The sequence below is a fragment of the Prosopis cineraria genome, unplaced genomic scaffold (assembly GCF_029017545.1).
Source record: "Prosopis cineraria cultivar Desert tree isolate PC_DT_omini unplaced genomic scaffold, ASM2901754v1 PC14, whole genome shotgun sequence".
Classification (NCBI taxonomy): Eukaryota; Viridiplantae; Streptophyta; class Magnoliopsida; order Fabales; family Fabaceae; genus Prosopis; species Prosopis cineraria.
The window spans coordinates 3,060,845-3,080,757 of record NW_026555345.1 but is presented as its reverse complement, the minus strand read 5'-3'; the positions used below and the strand labels follow the sequence as shown (position 1 = coordinate 3,080,757).

General features: G+C 32.2%; 3 protein-coding genes and 1 non-coding gene across 8 annotated transcripts; 2 read left to right on the top strand and 2 right to left on the bottom strand.

Annotated features, from left to right (window-relative positions):
* Positions 1 to 205: 205 nt before the first annotated feature.
* On the bottom strand, positions 206 to 3,295 carry LOC129292583 (thioredoxin M3, chloroplastic). The gene is made up of 2 exons (XM_054930155.1): positions 2,952 to 3,295; positions 206 to 793 (listed from the first exon to the last, which is right to left on the bottom strand). Exons 1-2 carry the CDS (start codon positions 3,166 to 3,168, stop codon positions 474 to 476), a joined length of 537 nt encoding a protein of 178 aa, XP_054786130.1. The 5' UTR covers positions 3,169 to 3,295; the 3' UTR covers positions 206 to 473.
* Positions 3,296 to 5,052: 1,757 nt separating this feature from the next.
* TRNAR-UCU (transfer RNA arginine (anticodon UCU)) lies at positions 5,053 to 5,125 on the bottom strand. Its single transcript has one exon. It is a non-coding gene; the product is annotated as a tRNA-Arg (tRNA).
* A 1,137-nt stretch (positions 5,126 to 6,262) lies between these two features.
* On the top strand, positions 6,263 to 8,250 carry LOC129293641 (uncharacterized). Of its 3 annotated transcripts, none has more exons than XM_054931709.1 (3): positions 6,263 to 6,780; positions 6,860 to 6,984; positions 7,681 to 8,250. In XM_054931709.1, the coding sequence occupies exons 1-2, from the start codon at positions 6,423 to 6,425 to the stop codon at positions 6,952 to 6,954; spliced, it is 453 nt and encodes a 150-aa protein (XP_054787684.1). In that variant the 5' UTR covers positions 6,263 to 6,422; the 3' UTR covers positions 6,955 to 6,984; positions 7,681 to 8,250. The 3 variants fall into 3 exon arrangements, with proteins under 3 accessions (XP_054787684.1, XP_054787683.1, XP_054787682.1); XM_054931708.1 differs by having other exon boundaries at positions 6,264 to 6,780; positions 7,670 to 8,250; XM_054931707.1 differs by lacking the exon at positions 7,681 to 8,250 and having other exon boundaries at positions 6,264 to 6,780; positions 6,860 to 7,143.
* A 3,105-nt stretch (positions 8,251 to 11,355) lies between these two features.
* LOC129292177 (cold-regulated protein 27-like) lies at positions 11,356 to 16,151 on the top strand. 3 transcript variants are annotated; one of them, XM_054929729.1, is made up of 5 exons: positions 11,356 to 11,596; positions 12,783 to 12,959; positions 13,061 to 13,340; positions 15,336 to 15,434; positions 15,525 to 16,151. In XM_054929729.1, exons 1-4 carry the CDS (start codon positions 11,417 to 11,419, stop codon positions 15,386 to 15,388), a joined length of 690 nt encoding a protein of 229 aa, XP_054785704.1. In that variant the 5' UTR covers positions 11,356 to 11,416; the 3' UTR covers positions 15,389 to 15,434; positions 15,525 to 16,151. The 3 variants fall into 3 exon arrangements, with proteins under 3 accessions (XP_054785704.1, XP_054785703.1, XP_054785705.1); XM_054929728.1 differs by having other exon boundaries at positions 11,357 to 11,596; positions 15,327 to 15,434; XM_054929730.1 differs by having other exon boundaries at positions 11,358 to 11,578; positions 15,327 to 15,434.
* Positions 16,152 to 19,913: the final 3,762 nt, after the last annotated feature.

Genomic DNA, 19,913 nt, shown 5'->3' with positions numbered 1-19,913 from the left:
AAAGTCACACACATATACATAAAATAAATGAATGACATAAAATGGATCGTTTTCAATTTTTACCAAACCCAGCAAGGACGACAGCAACTGATATAAAAGAGGACCGTTTTCAATGAAGTTGAGCGTAACGACATGGGAGATCAGCACTGGCTTTCTGTAAGAACAAGGGCTTTTTTTTTTTTTTCCTTCTTAAAAAAAAGAAAAGTAAGAACAAGTATTCAAATTCAGGGGAGCAAACTGAAGAACAACAATCAAGTTCAAAAGCAAACACTACTGAAGTTGAATGCAATACTACGAAGGAGATTATGGGAATAGGTGTTTCACAAGCCCCTCGGGAAGCAAGTTTGCACTATATGTACAAGGGCCACAGTGAAGTTTTGTAATTCAATAAACCGAACCAAAAATTTCTACGTGGTGCAAGAACACGCATTATTACAGTTTACAGGGAACCCGTCAGCAGCACAGAACCATGTTTAGGGCTTGAGCAATCTCTCAATGGCAGCCACATAAAACTCCTTGGGCATGGTGCCAATTACAGTGTCACATTTCTGGCCATTCTTAAACAACAGAACCACTGGTACAGCCTTAATTTCATAGTTCTCAGCAAGTTCCAAATCACTGTCTGTGTTGAGGACATAACATTTCAATCTCCCAGTATATTCCGTCGCAATCTCATCAATTAGCCGGTGAACCATCCTGCACGGGCCGCACCAACTTGCATAGAATTCAACAAGGACAGGGGTTTCACTGTTCAAAATCAAAGTCTCCCACAATTCTTTGGTAATTGGTTTTGCTGCCACAAACACAACATCATGCGGTTAGAAGACCATCCAACAATTCAAGTCACACATACAATGATATCACGAGGCATCCTTCAACTTTGACTACCCTGAGCACAAGAATTTTGAATTAGAACTAATGTACGGGTAAAGCTGCTACATGACCCAAAACGAACCCATTGAAAATAGTTCAGCCACTTGATATCAATAAAGATGGGGTGGGTTTGGGGGGGACAATTGACGTGTGGTTGTGTCTCTCAATATATTGATCTCTTCATATGACGAAGCTTAATTATAATTCGTCGAAGGGGTTTTAAACTCCTAAAGCAAAGGGCAAGGGAGATTGGCAAGAAAACTACTGGAGATAAATCAGAGAAGTTTCACATGGGAAGCAGAATGAGAAATGAAAATTCAAGTAGATCCAAATGAATAGAAGACAACATATGAGAAAATGGTTGACAGACAACTTGTTCAAGCACTGGGAACATAAAGCAAAACAATCATCCTTTGTGTTCCTTTTCTTGCTGTATCCCGATATCTTTATGTTGGCTTTGGTTATTTACTATGCACCTTATAATTGTATGACTTTGTCACAATGGGAAAGATCAAATAACAGAATTGCAGTGTAAAATGTGAAGGGCAATCTTATTATCTGAAATAAGAAAAAGCACGACAGAAGCAGTGCAGAAGGAGGATAATATCAGAAATGAGGTCCAGAGGGAAAAGATAACTGCCAGAAGGAAAACGCTCAAGACAAATTACACAATGAGTATTCTCACAGACCCTTTATTCCTTTTCATAACTAACCCTTCACGCAAAACCTTCCTACCCTTTCATCAACTTCCACATGACTTTCCGTGTGCGATTGCTTCTGCACGATACATTTGGTTCCACGTTGCCACTCACATGTGAAGATACCTCATCATCCATCTGCTGAGGTGTGACAGACTTTTTATCTTTTTAACATATAATTGACCTTTTTATTTAAAAAAAAAGCAAAATAATCATCTTTAGCAAGAGAAATTAAATCAGCAAGTCAACAACTCAAAACAAGAACTGTTACAGTAAACATGTATAAATCATTCAACTTCCTAATAACCAAATAAGAAAAGCACAGATAGATCAGAACGATATTTGGGTCTATAAAGAACCTGATTTTATAATTTTTTAAAAAATCATCCTAAATTCATGATGATGGGTATCGTAATGGTTTTGGAAAATATAACTAAGATAACAATCTACACATTATATGCTACTCCTTCCATCTCCGTGTATGTTGTTCTGCACAACAATGAATAAAAAGGGACCAACTCTCCTTTCCCTCACCCTCAAAAGATCAACTTTTCTCCAACTGCTGCATCCACAATATATGTGAACACATGAAGTTTTTAAAAGCTTGTTTTCTCATGACTTGAGAATGAAAAGTTTAAAGAAGCATAAAACAAAACGTTTTTTTTTTTTAACCCAAAAAAAATACTCCAGATTTTTTAAAATAAGAGATTTGAGCTCTTTTCCAACTTTGAGACAAACTTTTGAAGTTACGTTATGTTCCGATTTGTAATCTCTCCACAGTCCTCAGAAACTTGAATAAGTTCACAAGTAGCATCATCCGACAGAACACCAGAACCAAGATCCAAGATCAGCGCAGACAAATTCAATTCTTTATGAACAATTGTTACCGTCAAACGCCACCAATTTTGGAATTTCACATCATGAAAGCAATATTTATTGAATGTGCTCTATAGGCCAAATGCTAATGCAGTCAGTTGCCCCTATAACGTCTAACCAAATATAAAAGTATGAATCTCCCCTTCCAAAGTGTTAAATAAATTTGCAGTGATCCTGGCCGCATCTCAGCTAGTGTGTCCAAAAATTAATAACTCCATTCTGAAGTTTCCAAAGCATTGTTACATGTATCCCCTTTTTCATCTTAATCGAGATATTTCAAACGCAGCAACAGATAATTTTCAACGAGGAGAAAGGAAGAAAGAGGTATGGAGCCGATCCTATTAATTACGTCGTATCTACTATTTTAAATCTATTTTTTCCCAAATTATTAACGATTCAGTATTTTAGTCCCTCCTAAGCAAAAACAGTTGACTAAAGCTGAAACATCATTGCAGCTAAAATTCCGAAATAGATTAAAAAAATCAGACACGATGAAGAAATTACCTTTAGTTTCTCGTACGCATTGAATCCTGGGGAGAAGATATGGATTTTGACATTTAAGAGCCTTGTGGATCCGCAAAGAAGAAGGAAATGAGGCGGCTAGAATAGGGTTAAACAAGCGAAGAGAGGCATAAACAGGGAAAATGGGATTGTGAAGGGTTCGATAACCCGTCAAAGAAAAAGGGATAGGCGCAGTAGAATAGAAAGTATAAGGCGCCATGAGGGGAAGAAGAGTGAAATTGAATGCGAAATGAAGATGTTTCTGCCTTCAGGTAGGAGCACCAAATAGCGTTTCGTTCGCAACGAGGGAATGAATACGACGAAGAGAAAAATGGGTCCACTGGAATCATATAGACTTGTAACGCGGGGAGAAAAATGAACTAGTGGGCATGTTGAAATATCAGTCTCATACATGCAAGGTCTATAACAGGTGGATTTCATCACTTCACCTGTATTTATCCCATTCGATTTTTGCCTACTGAAATACATGTACTTTGGGTCTTTGACGTAGTGGAAATAAAAATAAAATGGAAGAATTATAATCAAGCCTTACATAAAAAAATTAATTACTATAAAATTTATTAATAAATAAACTAAACTGCATTAATAATTTAAATTACAATCAGATCTTACACAAAAAAAAATTAATTCTTACAAGGTTCATTAATAATTGAACTCAACTGCACTGACAACTGAAACTGTCGAATTGTCAATGCAGTTTAATTTAATTGTTAATGAACTTTATGTCAGTGCAATTTAATTTAATTATTAATGAACTTAATAGTAATTAATTTTTTTTTGTGGGATCTACTTGTAATCTACCATTTTATTTTCATTTCCATGACATCAAAGTACATATATTTCATTAGGCAAAAATTGAATGTATTGTTAATACAGTTTAGTTCAGTTGTTAATATATTTTATAATATTAATTTCTTTATGTGGAACTTTAATGAAATTCTCCCAAATAAAATTGAACAATAAGCATTTACTTTTAGTCCAAAATATAAACAATCTATTACATATAAATTTTTTTCCATTTTACTCATTATATTTATTAACTTAGATTTTTATATAAAGTTATTTCTCATTCATCTTGAAGTGTATTGATAATTAAGATTAAAGAAAAAAAGAAAAAAATAATATACTCTTCTAGTCCACAATATAAGTAATTTTTGGAAAAAATTCACATATCAATAAAGTTCTCATTCTCATAAAAATATACTCTGTTTTTCTTTATATATGAGGTATTTTTAATTGAATTGTACATATAAATAAAAGTTTGTTGTCTAATTGAAATATCATTAAATCATAGTAATTGTTTAATTTTACTTATAATAATGTCAATTAATATCATGGTGGTGGTAGGTAAAACATATTATTAATATATCTTCTCTTTATTTAAGACAAGGACACAATTATTTAATTATTTAAAAATATCATGAGTCTTTTATTTAAGAACAAAATAAGTTTATAAAAAATATCCTACATATAGACATGAAGGGAGTATATCATTTTTTTTTGGTTTACTTCTAATCTCAATTACCAATTCACTACATGATAAGTAAAAGATCTAGATTAAAGGGGTAAAATGGGAAAAAAATTTACATATACTAAATTGCTTATATTTTTAATCAAGATTAATTAATTGAAAATACTTGTATTTAAGACTAAAGAAAGTATTATTTTTATGATGATGAGAATTTTATTAGTATGCATTTAAAAAAAAAAAACTACTTATATTGTGGACAAAGGGAGTACGTCATTATGTTTATTTTTTATTTATTGTGAAATTATTGAAAGAACTTTCTCTAATTTTATTTATAAGCACTTTTTATAAGTAATTTTTATTTTAAAATATATGACACCTTGTAATAATTAAATTATATTTTTAATTTTATCCATTTTTAGTTAGTATAAAGGTATTTAATATAATTTTATTATTATTTAAAATTAAGAGTAAAATAAAATACATCTTATTTTTTTATAATACAAAAAAATTAATTTTTTTAAAAAATGCACGAAATGATAAACTATAACAAGGACATGGAAAGTAAAATGTCAGAATTTTTCAAAACAAAAAGTTAAATGGCAAACACGTTTGCACGCCCGGTGGGACTCGAACCCACAATCGCCTGATTAGAAGTCAGGCGCCTTATCCATTAGGCCACGAGCGCCGATGAGACCCGTTTGCATTTAAAGTAATATATACCTATGACATTGATCAAAATCACGGAACTCACTCCACGAAAAGATCCATTATCCGCGTCAATCCTGTTAATGAATATTTAGCATATAAGCCACAAGATTGTGGGCTTGCTATCAATGTAAAGATATATTGGTGAGTAATATATAAACTCTCTTTAAACCTAAATGCATGTTATGATTTGGTAAGGTGTGGAACTCAATTCAGTTAAATTTTTTTATAAAAAAAGTTGAATATCTAATGTAGAATTTATCCTTTGCATTTTTTAAATAAAAGGGCGTAATGATTTTTTTTTTTTTAATCTCATCATATGGCTGTAAACTTAATGGAGCTGTTGACAAGAGATTGATGGTGCAGGCTTGCACGGATCAACTAAATAAAGATGAGGATTCAGTCGGCCAATATTTTATTAATGTTCATTGAACCATCCTTTTGATTAACAAATATGCACTATCGGGTCAACTACTTGCATTTTAGTCCTTAACAATGCCCTGTACACTAAACGTATCTTATTGAGTTTTAAATGATTATATTTAGACATTCCGTGAGTAATTTGTTCGCTCATATAAAAATAATATCAAACTTGATGATTTAGATCATATATTTTGACAACCTGACATGCTTGTGAGTTTTTAAGAAAATGATTGATCTCGTGCATTTTCATATAATTTGAGATGAATTATGTTATTAATTATTTTAAACTGTGCATCTCTCTTTATATATATTTTATTCCTTTACGAATCTGGCAATGTATGATATAACAAGGTTTTCGTGCTATTATAGTATTAATTAATTTTATTCAAATGCTACCTTATTACTATCATATAACTAAATATCGAATATCGGCTGGCAATATATATATATATATATATAAAATTTTTCAATCAGTCTAAACAAAAAAATGCAATGCAATTTTAACATTGACTTGTCCGCAATCTCTTCATGTAAGATGGAAGATAAAATCACCCTCAAGATTCTTCCCTTCCTTTATGCGACAGATTATTTGACTAGACGCAGTTTCTTACTTACTTTTTAATTAAGAAATCAGGTTATGAGGATTAATTAATAAAAGGTAAATTTTCAAAGACAACAAAGGCACCGTCACACCACTAGCCATCAACACGACAACACCACCTCATCACCATCAAAACGCAAGAACCAATAAAGTGCGAGGAAGACAAGCCCGCTATTGTAGAATTAACAATTCTTCATACAATCTCTCTCCCGCATAGATCTCCAACGGTTTTGGAAGGCGCCGCCGTTAAGACATGTCCAAGCCTCCCCACGCGCCGCCGCATCAACTCTACAAGCAGCAGTCTTGGTCTCCTGACGTTCTCCGGGAGGAGGCGTGGGAAAGGCGAAAGGTCAACAAGGTTACCGGCGGCCGTCACCGTCCCTCCAAGAGCCTTTCCGAGGATGATTTACAAGAACTGAAAGCCTGCATCGAGCTCGGATTCGGGTTCGATTCGCCCGAACTCGACCCGAAGCTGTCCAGTACGATCCCAGCTTTGGAGTTCTACCATGCTGTTAACAAACAGTACAATCACAGCCTATCGAGGTCGTCGTCTTCATCGTCGCTGGCTGTCGACGGTGACGCTGGAAGTTCCGGCACCCTGATTGATCCAGGTAATTGTTATTCTTTTTGAGTTTTTATCTGCTGTAGTTAATTTCTGCACATGTGACGGTTGAATTGAACTCAATGAAGGCGATGATTTGAGTGCGAGGAAGACAAAATTGAGGCAATGGGCCCAGGTGGTTGCTTGTGCGGTGCGGCAATCATCATCAAGCTGTCACAATTAGGGACCGCGTTGACCCTAATGATCAATTAAGGTGTATTAATGCATGTATCTCGAAAGAATACTCCTAACAAAATACCAAAGGTTTCATGTATAGTTTGTTTGGTATCTAGGTTGTATATATACGTAATATATGCACAGTAATTCGAGAAAGTCAATGAGGAATTTCAATACCTTTATATTTGTTTCTTTATATGACTGAGTTGACTTATGTATATAAGTATTAGCTATGATGAATTCGATGCGTATCTATTGGTTTTGGTTTAATACTGATTGGGAGCTGTCTATTGAGTAAAATATCTAATTTAATGGATCGTGTTGGAAAAGTTTTTTCTATTTTTTTCTGTGGAGATTGCGAGATTTTGTACTGATTATGTATATTCGACAAGAGTGTGGGTTGGTGATAGACCGAATTACCGATAGAAAAATTGTCATGGATGATGACGGCGTAGAGGGCGAGGCACATAAAGGGTACATTTTGTAGGAACTTACCCTTATTAAAAGCAGATAACTTCACTTTCCTCGATGTGCGACTTTGTCTCACTGGATCAATAGGCCACTTGCAAATATACATGTAAATTAAATATGAAACCTTCAGATGTAAAAATTTATAATGTGGTTGGTAATGGAGGGAGTTGAGAGGATGAGACTTGAAGGGGTTGTGTTTGGGGTAGGGGATTTAGCTCCAATCTGGACTTATGTGGAGTCTGAATCTGCAGAATTTGGACAGATTCGTGTGGAAAGTGATTCAAGCATGGTTGAGAGGGACCTCATTCTCGTTCACTAAGCGAGATGGAATTTTTATGCGGATTGACTGGCAGCCTCTTCTGACTTGGGCATAGAGAGCATGAACTTTTAAAGGATGTGTGTCGAGATGGTTGGATTCTTCAACCTCCACTTCTCTTTTCATCCATTTTGTCTTCTGACTTGGGCATAGAGAGTATGAACTTTCAGCAGCCAGTGACCAACAGGGACTGGGAAGGCATTGGTTATTGTCTTTGTATGCCTTGTTTGTTTTCAAGTCTTTGCCTTTTGGCGTATGACTCATGCTTTTTATCTTGTGTCTGTGAACTCAGGTTTCTCCCTGTCTTCAATGATATTCTCAGTTTTCCTGTTGGTCAACAACAAAAAATGAAAAAAATGGTTGAGAGGGACAGTACCGTGCAACCAGACATTTTCTGAAAGATTGTATATTGAACAGGAGTAGGGTGCCCCTAGTGACATGAACTTTCTTTTATCCTTAATATAAGATACATTGTGAAAGTTTTTTATCTCTTAATATAAGATAAAGTTGAAGTAATTAATTTTCTTTTCCATTGTTATCCTTTTATTTATTTATTTATCATGGTTTGAATTCATATTTCATAGAGAGTAAATGTATTATGTTTATTAATGAGTGTGAAGTTTATTATATTAAGTTTGCCTTAAGATTTTAAAGAGTATCAAACACCGTGCCTTGTTGCTAACCCGCGGATTTTACTTGTTCACGCTTTAATATTTCAACTAAACGTGGCACTTCATCATTTATTAAGTGTTAATTTTAACATAAAAGCTAGTCATCATGTGCGGCTTCATTAATTTGCCCCTTCTGCATTAAGGAGGGAGCATTATCCGGTTCTAAGAATATATTAGTAAGGAAACAAGTCTAGGATAATTTATAAAATACTCTTTCTGTCTTAAATTATAAGATACTTTTAAACAAAATCTCATGTACTAATAAATTTCATTAAATACACTTAACAATTTTATCTTTTCAAAACAAAAACTATAAATTTTTAAAAATACCCATCATTGAATATATTAAAAATAGAAGAGACGGAAATTAGTTATAAAGAGAAAAAGGGTAATATTAAAATTCATGCATTTAATTAAACATTAATCTACCTAAAATATTTTATATTTTGGGATGAAAAAACTCTTTCAAAAGTACCCTATAATTTAGGATGGAAGGAGTACTCCATCCATTTTTAAATGTAAACAAAAGATAAGGGAAAATTTCATTTAAAGATCAAGGGTAGTCAACTATCAATTATCTCAATGACAACATCACTTTCCTTTCTTAGAAAAGGTCTTAGGCTTGAATCTAGCATTGACATAGTTAACGTGCATGCATGAGTGCATGTATTTCTTTTCTTTATAGGGAAGGGTAGGTTGGAGTTGAATTTTCTCCTCTCCAAAGGGGAGTAAAGGAGAAACTACTATACATGTGGATTGTTAAATTAAATTTGAAAAAGTTAGATTCAATAATTTTTAAAAGTATGGATTTAATATAAACGATTCATATTTGTAATGGAAAGGTAGTGAAGAAAAGGGATAAGTTGGGGGTGGATTCTTTTTTTAAAAAAGGACTAGGGATATGACTTATTCACAAATCAGATCCAATAAAATATGAAATTATACTACAAAACCAAAAGACTAAATTGAAGTTAATTTTTATAAAAAATGACCAAAATGCCCTTCATCTATTTAAAAAGAAGAAAAATAAAACACACTAACCACCATATTAGAGCTTTGATTGAACCATCGCCAATGGTAATTGCAGGATTATGGAGAAATAAATTCTCTAAAGGTGGCCCGGGGGAATTTGAAAATATGACCCCTTAACTTACCAAAAAATGAAGGACCACCAAGTCATTAAACTTCTTTAATCATATAATGCATATAATATATATACATATATATACATATATATATATTAAAACTTGTTTCCCAATATCTCTTGATTATTACATTATTTGTTAAGCAATTGATAAATTATGTTAAGAAATTAACAAGTAAAATTATATTTTAATAAGTAATACAGTTTAATTGAGAGAATCACAGATTTAACAAGTAAAGTTAAATAGTTAACAAATTCTATTAAAAAATTAATAAATAAAATACACTATTAACAAGCAATGTAATTCAATTGAGGGAATTATGGATTTAACAAATAAAGTTAAGTAATTAATAAGTCTTGCTAGGAAATTAATAAATAAAGTTACGTAATTAATAAGTAATATAATAATTATGATGTATTTGGAAATAAAGTTTAATATATAAGTGTGCGTGCATGCATTATATGATTAAAGAGGTTTAATGGTCTTGTGGGATTTAATTTTCTAGCAAGCTAAGGGTTATGAGTTCAAACTGTTTGGCTACTTTTAAAGAATTTAATTCTTTATAATTGTCTAGCCATTGTTAGCGGTGGTCCGACTGGTGGCCAGGGCAACAGCCGTTGCAAGCGAGGCTTCAATTGCCATTGGTAGTGGCCAATGATATTTTTTCTTTTCTTTTTTGAAAAAAATAAATGAAGAATGTTTTGATTATTTGTTATAAAAAATAATTCCAATTTTGTCTTTTAATCCAACAATGCGATTTCATATTCTGTTGAGTTTGATTTGCAAATGAGTCATATCCTTATCCTTAAATGAAATTCTTTCAAAAAATAATTAACTCACTTAGTTTACAAAGGCTGGCTAAATATAATAATTATGTCTAAAATAAAAAAAATTAAATTAAATTATCCCTGTCATCACTGAAATAAATTTATCATATGAAAATAAATTTTGCTTTTACAGTGACAATTTAGAGAAAATACGATAAATGCTTCTTTAATTTTATAATTTCACCTATTAAAAAAATAATGAAAATACGACAATTTCTCTTATAGAAATACAAAAATAATAGGTAATATGGGCTTTTTGTTTTTTTATTATTTATAAATATTTTTTTTTATTAAAAACAATCTTATTCTAAATAGATCACTTCCTAAATATGTACATTTGGCTGAGGTGAATTAGGCCAGACCCCATTCAGCGAGTAGTTCTTTTACTTTCAGTGTCTTCTGCATATACACGCGCGCGCGCGTACCCTTGAATCTATTAGCTAATTCCACTGAAACAAATGTACAAAGTGTGCTGTGTTGATGATGATTCATTAGCTGTTTTTTTGACAGTCGTATAGCCAGTCGTATAGCCAGAAATGGATAGGACGGACCTACCGGCGTTTTCCAAGAGGGCGCGAGAATCAGAGATGTAACCATGTCACAAAACCCACTGCGCGATTGACTTTCACGACACATTCCGCGACAGGATAGAGACTGCCAATCCGCCAATCCTAGTGAATCCAAAAAGAATCTCGAAGTCCATGCGCTGTCACCACCACAGCTTTCACGCGCCTAATTCAACGCTGGGTCTCCACTCTCTCCACGCCCAGATTCCGGTATCCCCAGGAACTCAAAAATATCTGGCTCCCATTCCCCCAAGATATTATCCCGTGATGACGTGGCACCTGATTATATGCTGCCACGTGTAAAAGCACGCCATGTGGAGCCTTTTCTTCTCCAGTTCCTGAGGCCTTGCTCCTTCCCATTCTTATTCCCTCCTTCTGCACCCTCGCAACAGATCAGGGAGGGTTTCTTCACCCCACCCCCCCCCCCCAAAAAAAAATTGGTTTTACTCTCTACATTCATTGTATCACTTCTCATGGAACGCAACCGCCGGCTTAGTTATCACCCACACTCTTCCGATCCTGAGGCACTCGATCGTTTCAGTACCGAGTTGACTCGAACAACAAACTCGGCCTCCTCCGCCATCTCTCTGGATACTTACAGAGATATCTCACGTCAATGCGCGGCTCCGTTTCCCGTAACTCTGCTTATACTGGTTTCTCTTTTTTAATTTATTCTTCGCTCCTTGTATAGTTTTCTCAGTTTCATGCTTTCGAAGGAGTGTTACAAGTTCGGAGGGTTGATCTCGGAGTTAATTTGGTTATGCTGTCTAACTCTGTGTATATAAGCGTGTTTTTAGATTAAAGATTGTTCGATCGCTTTTCCATTTTGTTTTATGGCTATCAATTTTGTTCCAGTGTAATTTTGCTTTGATTTGCATGCCACTCAGTGGCGTTATTTTGAGCATGAATCAATCTAGTTTTTGACACTTGTCCGCTGATTTTGTTAAACAATATCTAATGTGTATAAACAGAAAAGGGGATAAATTGAATGTGATGCGGTTCATGAAATGGCTGTTTATGGCCTTAGTAATACTCATTTTCTTTTTGTCCTTCCTCCTGTTCATAGAGCGAATCCGTTAACTGATGCGTTCACGTCTTCAAGGTTTGAAGCTGGACGTTTTGTATTAAACTTGGACCTGGTTTACATGTTTGACTTCCTAAATATGTTCTTAATTATGTATATCTTATCTTAGCAGGCTATCGCCTGTAGCTTGGGGGTGGATCTTCCAAATTCTCATCTCCCTCTTTCTCTTCTTGGATTACTTGTCATGTGTCCGTTCGTTGGAGAATCATCTTGGTGGTATAGGCGAAATAAAGATATACCTTTTCTTAAGTTTATTTTTAATTTTTTTTAAGTACCTTTAATTTACATATGACAAATCACGCATCTAAATTGAAATGTGTAAAGTTCAATTTAGACTTTTCTTGCTGCTTTTTGATTTTTTGTTTGAAAAAGCACCAGCATATTTCATCTGAGCATGTAAAAGACTTGAGGAGTCGGCAGAGGCTTGAGGATAATGGGAAGGATAAGAAAGATCGAGAGAGATGATTTACTTAAATGCATTGACACTTTAGTTCTGGTATCCATTTTCATCTAAATCAATGATGCCATTTTCACTTTTGCATAATTTTTCTTGTCGGGTCATATTCTTTTGTATAACTTATTTTCTATTTGCTTGGTAGTGAATGTTTCATTTTTTTTTTTAACTGCCAATGGAAGTAATAGAGTTTCAGTTCCATGTTGGGAGGGATGATTATCTGTGATTATCAAATGATGATGAACCCTTTCTCTTTTTGACGATCAAGGAATTAATAAACTTCAATTTGGCAATTTTGTAGATGGATGAGTTGACAAGATGGACAGATAGGCAACACAATTTATATCTCAATTCTTTAGAGGCCTCATTTGTGAATGAAATGTCGACGCATTTACATGGCTGTCAGAGTCTCCAAAATAACTTGAATGAAGTAGATAAATCTAGAACTTCACAAAAGTCATGTACTATGTCTGGACAGGTCAGAGATCAGCTCCGAATAGCATCTCTATGATGAGGATGTCTTGAAATTTTATGTTTTTCCCCGTGAAATCATGCCTTATTATTTTTCACTGCTTTCAGTTTATGGACCTGCAAGATGGCTTCTGCAAGAAAGTTATCCATGAAAGAAACGAACCTATGTTAGGGAGCACAGGTGATTCTCATGTTCTAGCGGGAATTCCAACGAGATTCACATCTGTAGAAAGAGGCTGTGCTATGAAAGACTTTGCTGTCCATCACGATGGCTTGCTTTGTGATGAGGGTTACAGAAGAGGGAAATCTATATTCTCTGGCAGATCATCAACAAGTTCAGCAAAGCAACATGATCCATGCTATCCTGAATCAGTTGCCACTGCTGCAGGTAACTCCAAGCTACAGTGGCAAGATGCTCTGTTGCCTTGTTACTGGTACATCGTGGTCTGTTTTTTCTTGAACCTTGTTTCTGTACATGGCTTTTCACCCCTCGCGTGCGCACACACACATGCAGTTGTTCTTTTTAGCTGAAATACACTCATATAGTTTCACTTGGTCTTGCATTGTCAAAATGTATTTTATCAAAGGATGCAAATAGATTATCAACTCGTGGTCAGATTATAGGAGGATTTATTTGGCATGCATCTAACTGGTGCAGCCAGATCATTGGACGGCTGTTAGAGTTCCCAAAAAGGGGTGGCGTTCAATTAATGGGTTGGCTCAGTTTCTGAGGCTGAAATGATATTTGGCCTTGAACCATGGCAGAGAGGAGGCTGCTTACTAGCAGTGAATGCTTATTGATAGGGGTCTCATTTAAATCGCAGGTCTACAATAGACATAATTTTTCTGATGTTTTATTTTGCTATCAATTTATTTGTGTTCTGTCATAATGTATAACTTTAATCACAGGAAAAATATACTTTTTTTCTTTTGTCAGTTGACACTGTTTAGAACTTTAGCAACAAATGACCATACAAACAACCCTTCTTTTTTTTTGGCAAATGGATTATTTATTGCCTATCCTTGTATATTTGTTGTCCCTAAGGAGGCTAGAGCAGGAAATATGCTTTCTAGATGGAGATCGCTATGATTTAATATAGTAAACCTATTTCTCTCACCTTTATGTATTGATGATATATATGCACCACTTAGTCTTGTTCTTCACACTGGATCAAATCTTCACCTAAATAGTTTTTTGAAAATTATTTTTTGCATCCTTATTTAGTTTGGCGTTTGTCAACTTCTTGATGATAGTTTCATGCTCTGTGATTGGTCAAAAGTTGAAACAGTTTATGGTAGTTCAGTTTCAGCATGAAATTTTCACTCAATTAGAAGTGAGGTTGGAAATCACATTTGACGTGCTACGTAAGAGGTTGAAGTCAAATGCTGCTTTTTTCCTCAAGTAGTTTCTTACGTTATGAGTCTTTATATTCATTTTCTTATGATGAGTGGCCGATCCTTTTGTCACCTACATTAACCTATAAATTGCAAGCATTGTGTTTGCAGTAAAATAAAAAATTCCAGACCGAAATTTATCAAGTGGCATGGTGATTAATTGAGCTGAGCTTATAGTGAAACTGTGTGAAAATAAACGCGTTGGTCCGTAGCATTTAATCTTTCCAAATAGGGGAATCAAGCGTAAATTTTTAGAGTATATGTCCTGGATTATCCTTTTCATATCATATATATCAATGCGGTTTCATAAACTTGCTATATGTTTCTTTTTATGCTTTGTCACTGAGGTTTTAAGACTAGTTTTTGGTGATTGCTGTTGCTTAGTGCAAAGAATTGTAAGGTTCCGAAGATTTATGTTTGATCCCATTATGTCTCTCTTCCAAGTTCTCTGTCCCTACAGATAAATGACTTCTACTTTTACAAAATTAAAGTACCTTGGTAGGTTAATTCTTACGTAGCAATGAAGCTTTTGCCATTGCCATGCTGAAGTAAATTTCATGGACCACTAAAATCACATTATTTTGTTTTTTGTTGTTCCTGGGTTGGCGAAAGTCTAATTGAAAATGGTGCACTGATGGACTACTGTTTTCACACTATGATTTACCAGTTGTTTAACTTTCTTCGCGAGAAGGGATTTATTATCTCAACTAAAACAGGTGGCCATTAGATCATGCTTTGGTGAAATGAACAGTGTTTAGTTATTCCTGTAAATTGGTTGTTCATAAGACAAACAGTCTTATGAAACTTATGAAGGTTTAAAAAAATTAGGAGTCCTCGAAGTGAGTGGTTAAAAGCGAAATAGAGTTTTCTTTTCTCTTCTGGTATGTTCTTATACCATCAACCAACAAAAGAGTATAATGTTTTTTGATTAAGAACGCCATTTGAATGTCAATAAGGGTGTTATATCTATATGCTTTAGTTTTGGTAGAGTTCACCGATCAAAACTTCAAGGATGAAGCTCAAGGGGCTCGTTCGAGATAAAAGACCCAATACAGTTCCAGCTGATGATACTTCAAGACACGATCATGTAATGTCTAGTATTTGTTTGTTTGTTTGCAGCCATATCAAATAACTGTCCAATCAGCTACTTACATGTTCAAATTCCTTTTCATTTCAGGTTGTGCCTGTTGAAGAATTTTAATCAAGTAGTAATAATTCATCCCCTTGAATTGCTATCAGAACTCCTAGACAGCTTCCATCTACCAAAATCTTATCTGCATTACTTTCTCAAAAGTAGCTGAGTAGTTGCAACTCAAAATTGAAGGCTTGATGCATATCACAGCAGATGCTGATAGAACCAGAGTGACAATTCCACTTCACTTGGTGCTCTAATTTGAGAAATTCTTTCATTGTTTTCCCTTGAACTTTTTATCACCTAATTGTGCTTCTAATTGATCAACATAGAACAATTGTATGGATAAGCGGAGTTCAAGCTACATGCTGTTATCTTTGACTGCCCATCCTTCTAAGTAGTTCTACAACTCTGGGATTTTGAAATTTGGGCCATTTCAGGTCCTTTGTTTAGCTGTGAGGTTCTTTTGTGTAGGTTGTGGTTGTGGCGTCTTTGTATTACATACTGTGCAGAACTATGGTGCACCATTTCTGTTGTTGGCCCCGTCTCAGGTTAAGAAGCTTTAAAATAGTCTCTCTGTATATTATATATAAATTGAATCAATTACGACTAGCCTTATGAATATTTAGTGTACTTTATTTTATTAACAAATGTAGTCTTATTTACCGTTAATTTAGTCCACGTATCTTTAAGAAATCAAATTTATTTACGAATTTGATTTGAGATTTATCTTGATTTTGGAAATTGCAAGATGTGGCACTGTTTTGCGTTCTTTCTTTTGAATGGCCAATTTGTTCGTTTATTTATTATTTCCAGCAGCGTTGCAGAGAAGAGAATAGTATGTATGAGCTAAGTCCCTTGTTCTTTGTACTGGAAAATTAAATAAAAGTCTATAATTAAAATGACCGATTTGGAATTAATAGAAGTTGCATTTAGGAAGAGAGGTTAATTTTTTACAGTGTGACGAATTAAAATTCCAATCTTGTTGGGAGAGGTGTTGTGAGCAGCAACAAAAAAAAAAAAAAAAGACATCTAGAATTTTAAGATCAAGAATAGGAAGCACTCAAGTTTGGTTACCAAGGCACTCTTTAATTTATGAGGCATTATCAAATGACAAATCAAAAGCAAATCTATTTTATTATTATCATCATTGTTGATGTTTGATGATTATTGAGTATTGAAGTGCGTTAGTTCACCTAAAGATAGCTAATCTCAGCCAAAGTAGATGAAGTATACTTTTGAAGACGGCCTCACTCTATTTCTCATGTGAAGTGCTAACGCCAGTCGATATCAAACCACTCAACCTACTACAACATAGTTTGCCGTTGTCATCTTCCTAGGTTTGCGGTGAAGTATTTTCACTTTATCCATTTCAATAATGATTTCCTATCACTCTTTTTTGATCATATTTACAAGATATACCCATGAGTTTCGATACAAGACTTCTTACAAAATTAAAAAAACAACATTTGTAACTTATTTTTTTAAAAAATACCACTGTCTATTTCCCCTCTCCCCTCCCAATCAAAGAATAATTTTGAAAATATACAAAAATAGTTGATATTGAACTAATACCATTTATGTCCCAAAAAGGAGAAGAAGATATTATTTCATATAATAGAAATGAATAAAAAGGAGTTTTCAGTTGCACAAAAGCAGCGGATGATTGCCATTTATGCCCTTTCTTGTGTTAAACTTGAAACCTAAGCGAAGACGAGAGCCTCCCTGGACAGTCCAGGCTACTTTCGTATGTTGGAACTGGAAGTTTTTTAATTGCTAATAATACCAAGCTTTTTTGTATTTCTTTATTTTTTGGTAAAATCGTTTTCTAATTTGGGAGAATTTCAGTCGAAGACTACTATAAAAACTTAATTTTTTTACTACAGTTATTAATTTATTAATATCACTTACAAATTACATTCATTTATTAGACAATTAATAATATTAATTGTTAATTTGTTAACTTTACTTGTTAACTTATTAATATCAATTATAAATTACAAGACCTATCAGTAGTTTATAATTGATGTTAGCAAATTACAAGATCTGTTAGTGATTTATAATTGATCTTAATAATTAACAAATAAAATTAATAATTTAACAATTGCTATTGCTCCTTATAATTAAAAAAATGATGTTAAATTCTATATAATTATTGATATGTCAACTAATTTACAACTTATATTTATAAATTAACAAATGAAATAAACAAATCTAATAGCTAGTAATTTTGTATAGCAAGTAAATCTTATTTTAATCTTTTTACTATCAAAATTTTTTTGATCTTTTTTTTCTGAACTAAACTGATATTTTAAAATTTTTTAAATTCATAAGAAATTAAGTCTTTCCAATGATCATTAGCTAAAATTCTCCTTTTATATTTCTTATTAAATCATTCATTTAGTAATCACATAACGACTGACTTCTTGGGTGCACATTATGCCACACGCTGTCAAAGTCTTCAATTACAGTTCCTATTCATTCTAATTATCATGGTTTATATTTTTCCATGGATAAGAACATACTTCTATTTTCTACCTCTTTTAAATTTATTTTAAGGAAAAATCAATGAATTGGCCCCGATAATATATACTATCTCCTAACTTCATTTGACCTTAATTTTATTTAAAATTAAAGACAAATAGTTGTAAAAGAGGAAAAATGACAAATAAATTCTTTTAAAATAAAAATAATAATTTAATCTCGCAAAATGTGATAATATTTTCTAAGTATTAAGAGGCCTGATTGTCATTAAATTTTTTAATAAAATAACAAAAATATCCTTTAATTTAAAAAAGTGCAACAAAATTTTTTTATTCATAACTTTAGTTTTGAAATTTACTAAAGTATGCTTTTAATTCTCTAATTTTATATAAAATTTTAATTTAATTTTTTAATTTTGTAAATTATTTTTTTAGTCCCTTAACCGTAATATTGTTAGTTTTAAATAATTATTTTTATATTAATCATTGTTATTTTAAAAAAAGTAAATTTAATATGTTAATATTCAAAAATGCTTTGTCAATATTTAAAAATTTAATGTAAAAATTTATTGTGATAAAACTAATAGTATTAGAATTAAAAAATTAAAAAGATACTTTATAAAATTAAAAAACTAAAATGAAATATTGTATAAAGTTAAAGGATTAAATGTATACTCAAGCCTTTACAATTTTAATTTAGCAAATGACTAAAATGGTTTATGTATTTACAATTTTTTCTCACCATTTTCCTTCACTTTTTTAAATTAAGAGTTATTTTTATTATTTCATTAAAAACTTTAATGATGATTAGGTTCTTTAAAACTTAAAAGGCATTGTCACATTTTATGAAATTAAATTATTATTTTTTTATTTTAGAGAGATTTATTTATCATTCTCTCATAAAAAAATTAAAGACAAATAAAAAAAAGTGACATTCAACACACAGTTAAAAAACAAATCGAACATGAATAAAATTATAAAAAAAAAAGTCTGAGCATCTAAATAAATGGACATACACACGCACACACATATATGTCAGGTTTTTTTTACCTTGAATTTTTTCATTTTTAAAATTATTGAGAGATAATAATGTAGTTAATAAAAAAATTATATCAAAGTACACCGTTTTTATTTTATTTAGAAGTATGTGTGTGTTTTAAAAATAGAAAACATTTATATAACTGTAACAAAATTTTAATACAAAACACAACAGAAAAATTCTTGTATGAAGGCAATGTATCACATTATTCATGCTCTATCATATGAAAATATGATATTTAAATTATATTAAATATAAATTAATTCTATCATTAAATGAAAACATTGAAGGAAAATACAAGAAATTAAATAGGTATTTTATTATAAAAATAAAGTCATTACAAATAATGATACAGAAAATTTTATTTGATTGAATTGATATAATTTTATTGAATGAAATATGAATGATGTGGTGCACCAATCTATACAAAAATTTTTAAAATTTCAAAAAAACTATCTTTAATATTTTATTAGAGATATTTAAATTACATGATTTTCTGTTGAAAAAACATTATATTTTGATGAAATTAAGACACTTGCCACATTGATGTTTTTTTAGTAAAAACTTAAGTTATAATTATATTTATTTTGACCAAAATTATTATTCCCTCCAAACTATATGGGACATTTTTTAAAATGTTAGCTTAGCCTAAAATATAAAATACTCTCTCCGTTAAAAAATGTAAGGCATTTTTAATTAAATTTTATCTCCTAATAAAATAGTTATCTATTTTTAAACTAACCCTAGTTTTTAATATTTATTTTTATTAAATACCTTACAATAAATATAAAGTCACTATCAATAGGGACATATTTGAAAAAAAAAATTATTACATTTTAAAAGATTAAAAATACTTTACATTTTTTAACATTTAACTCTTCAAAAAATATTTTATATTTTTAAATGAAAGGA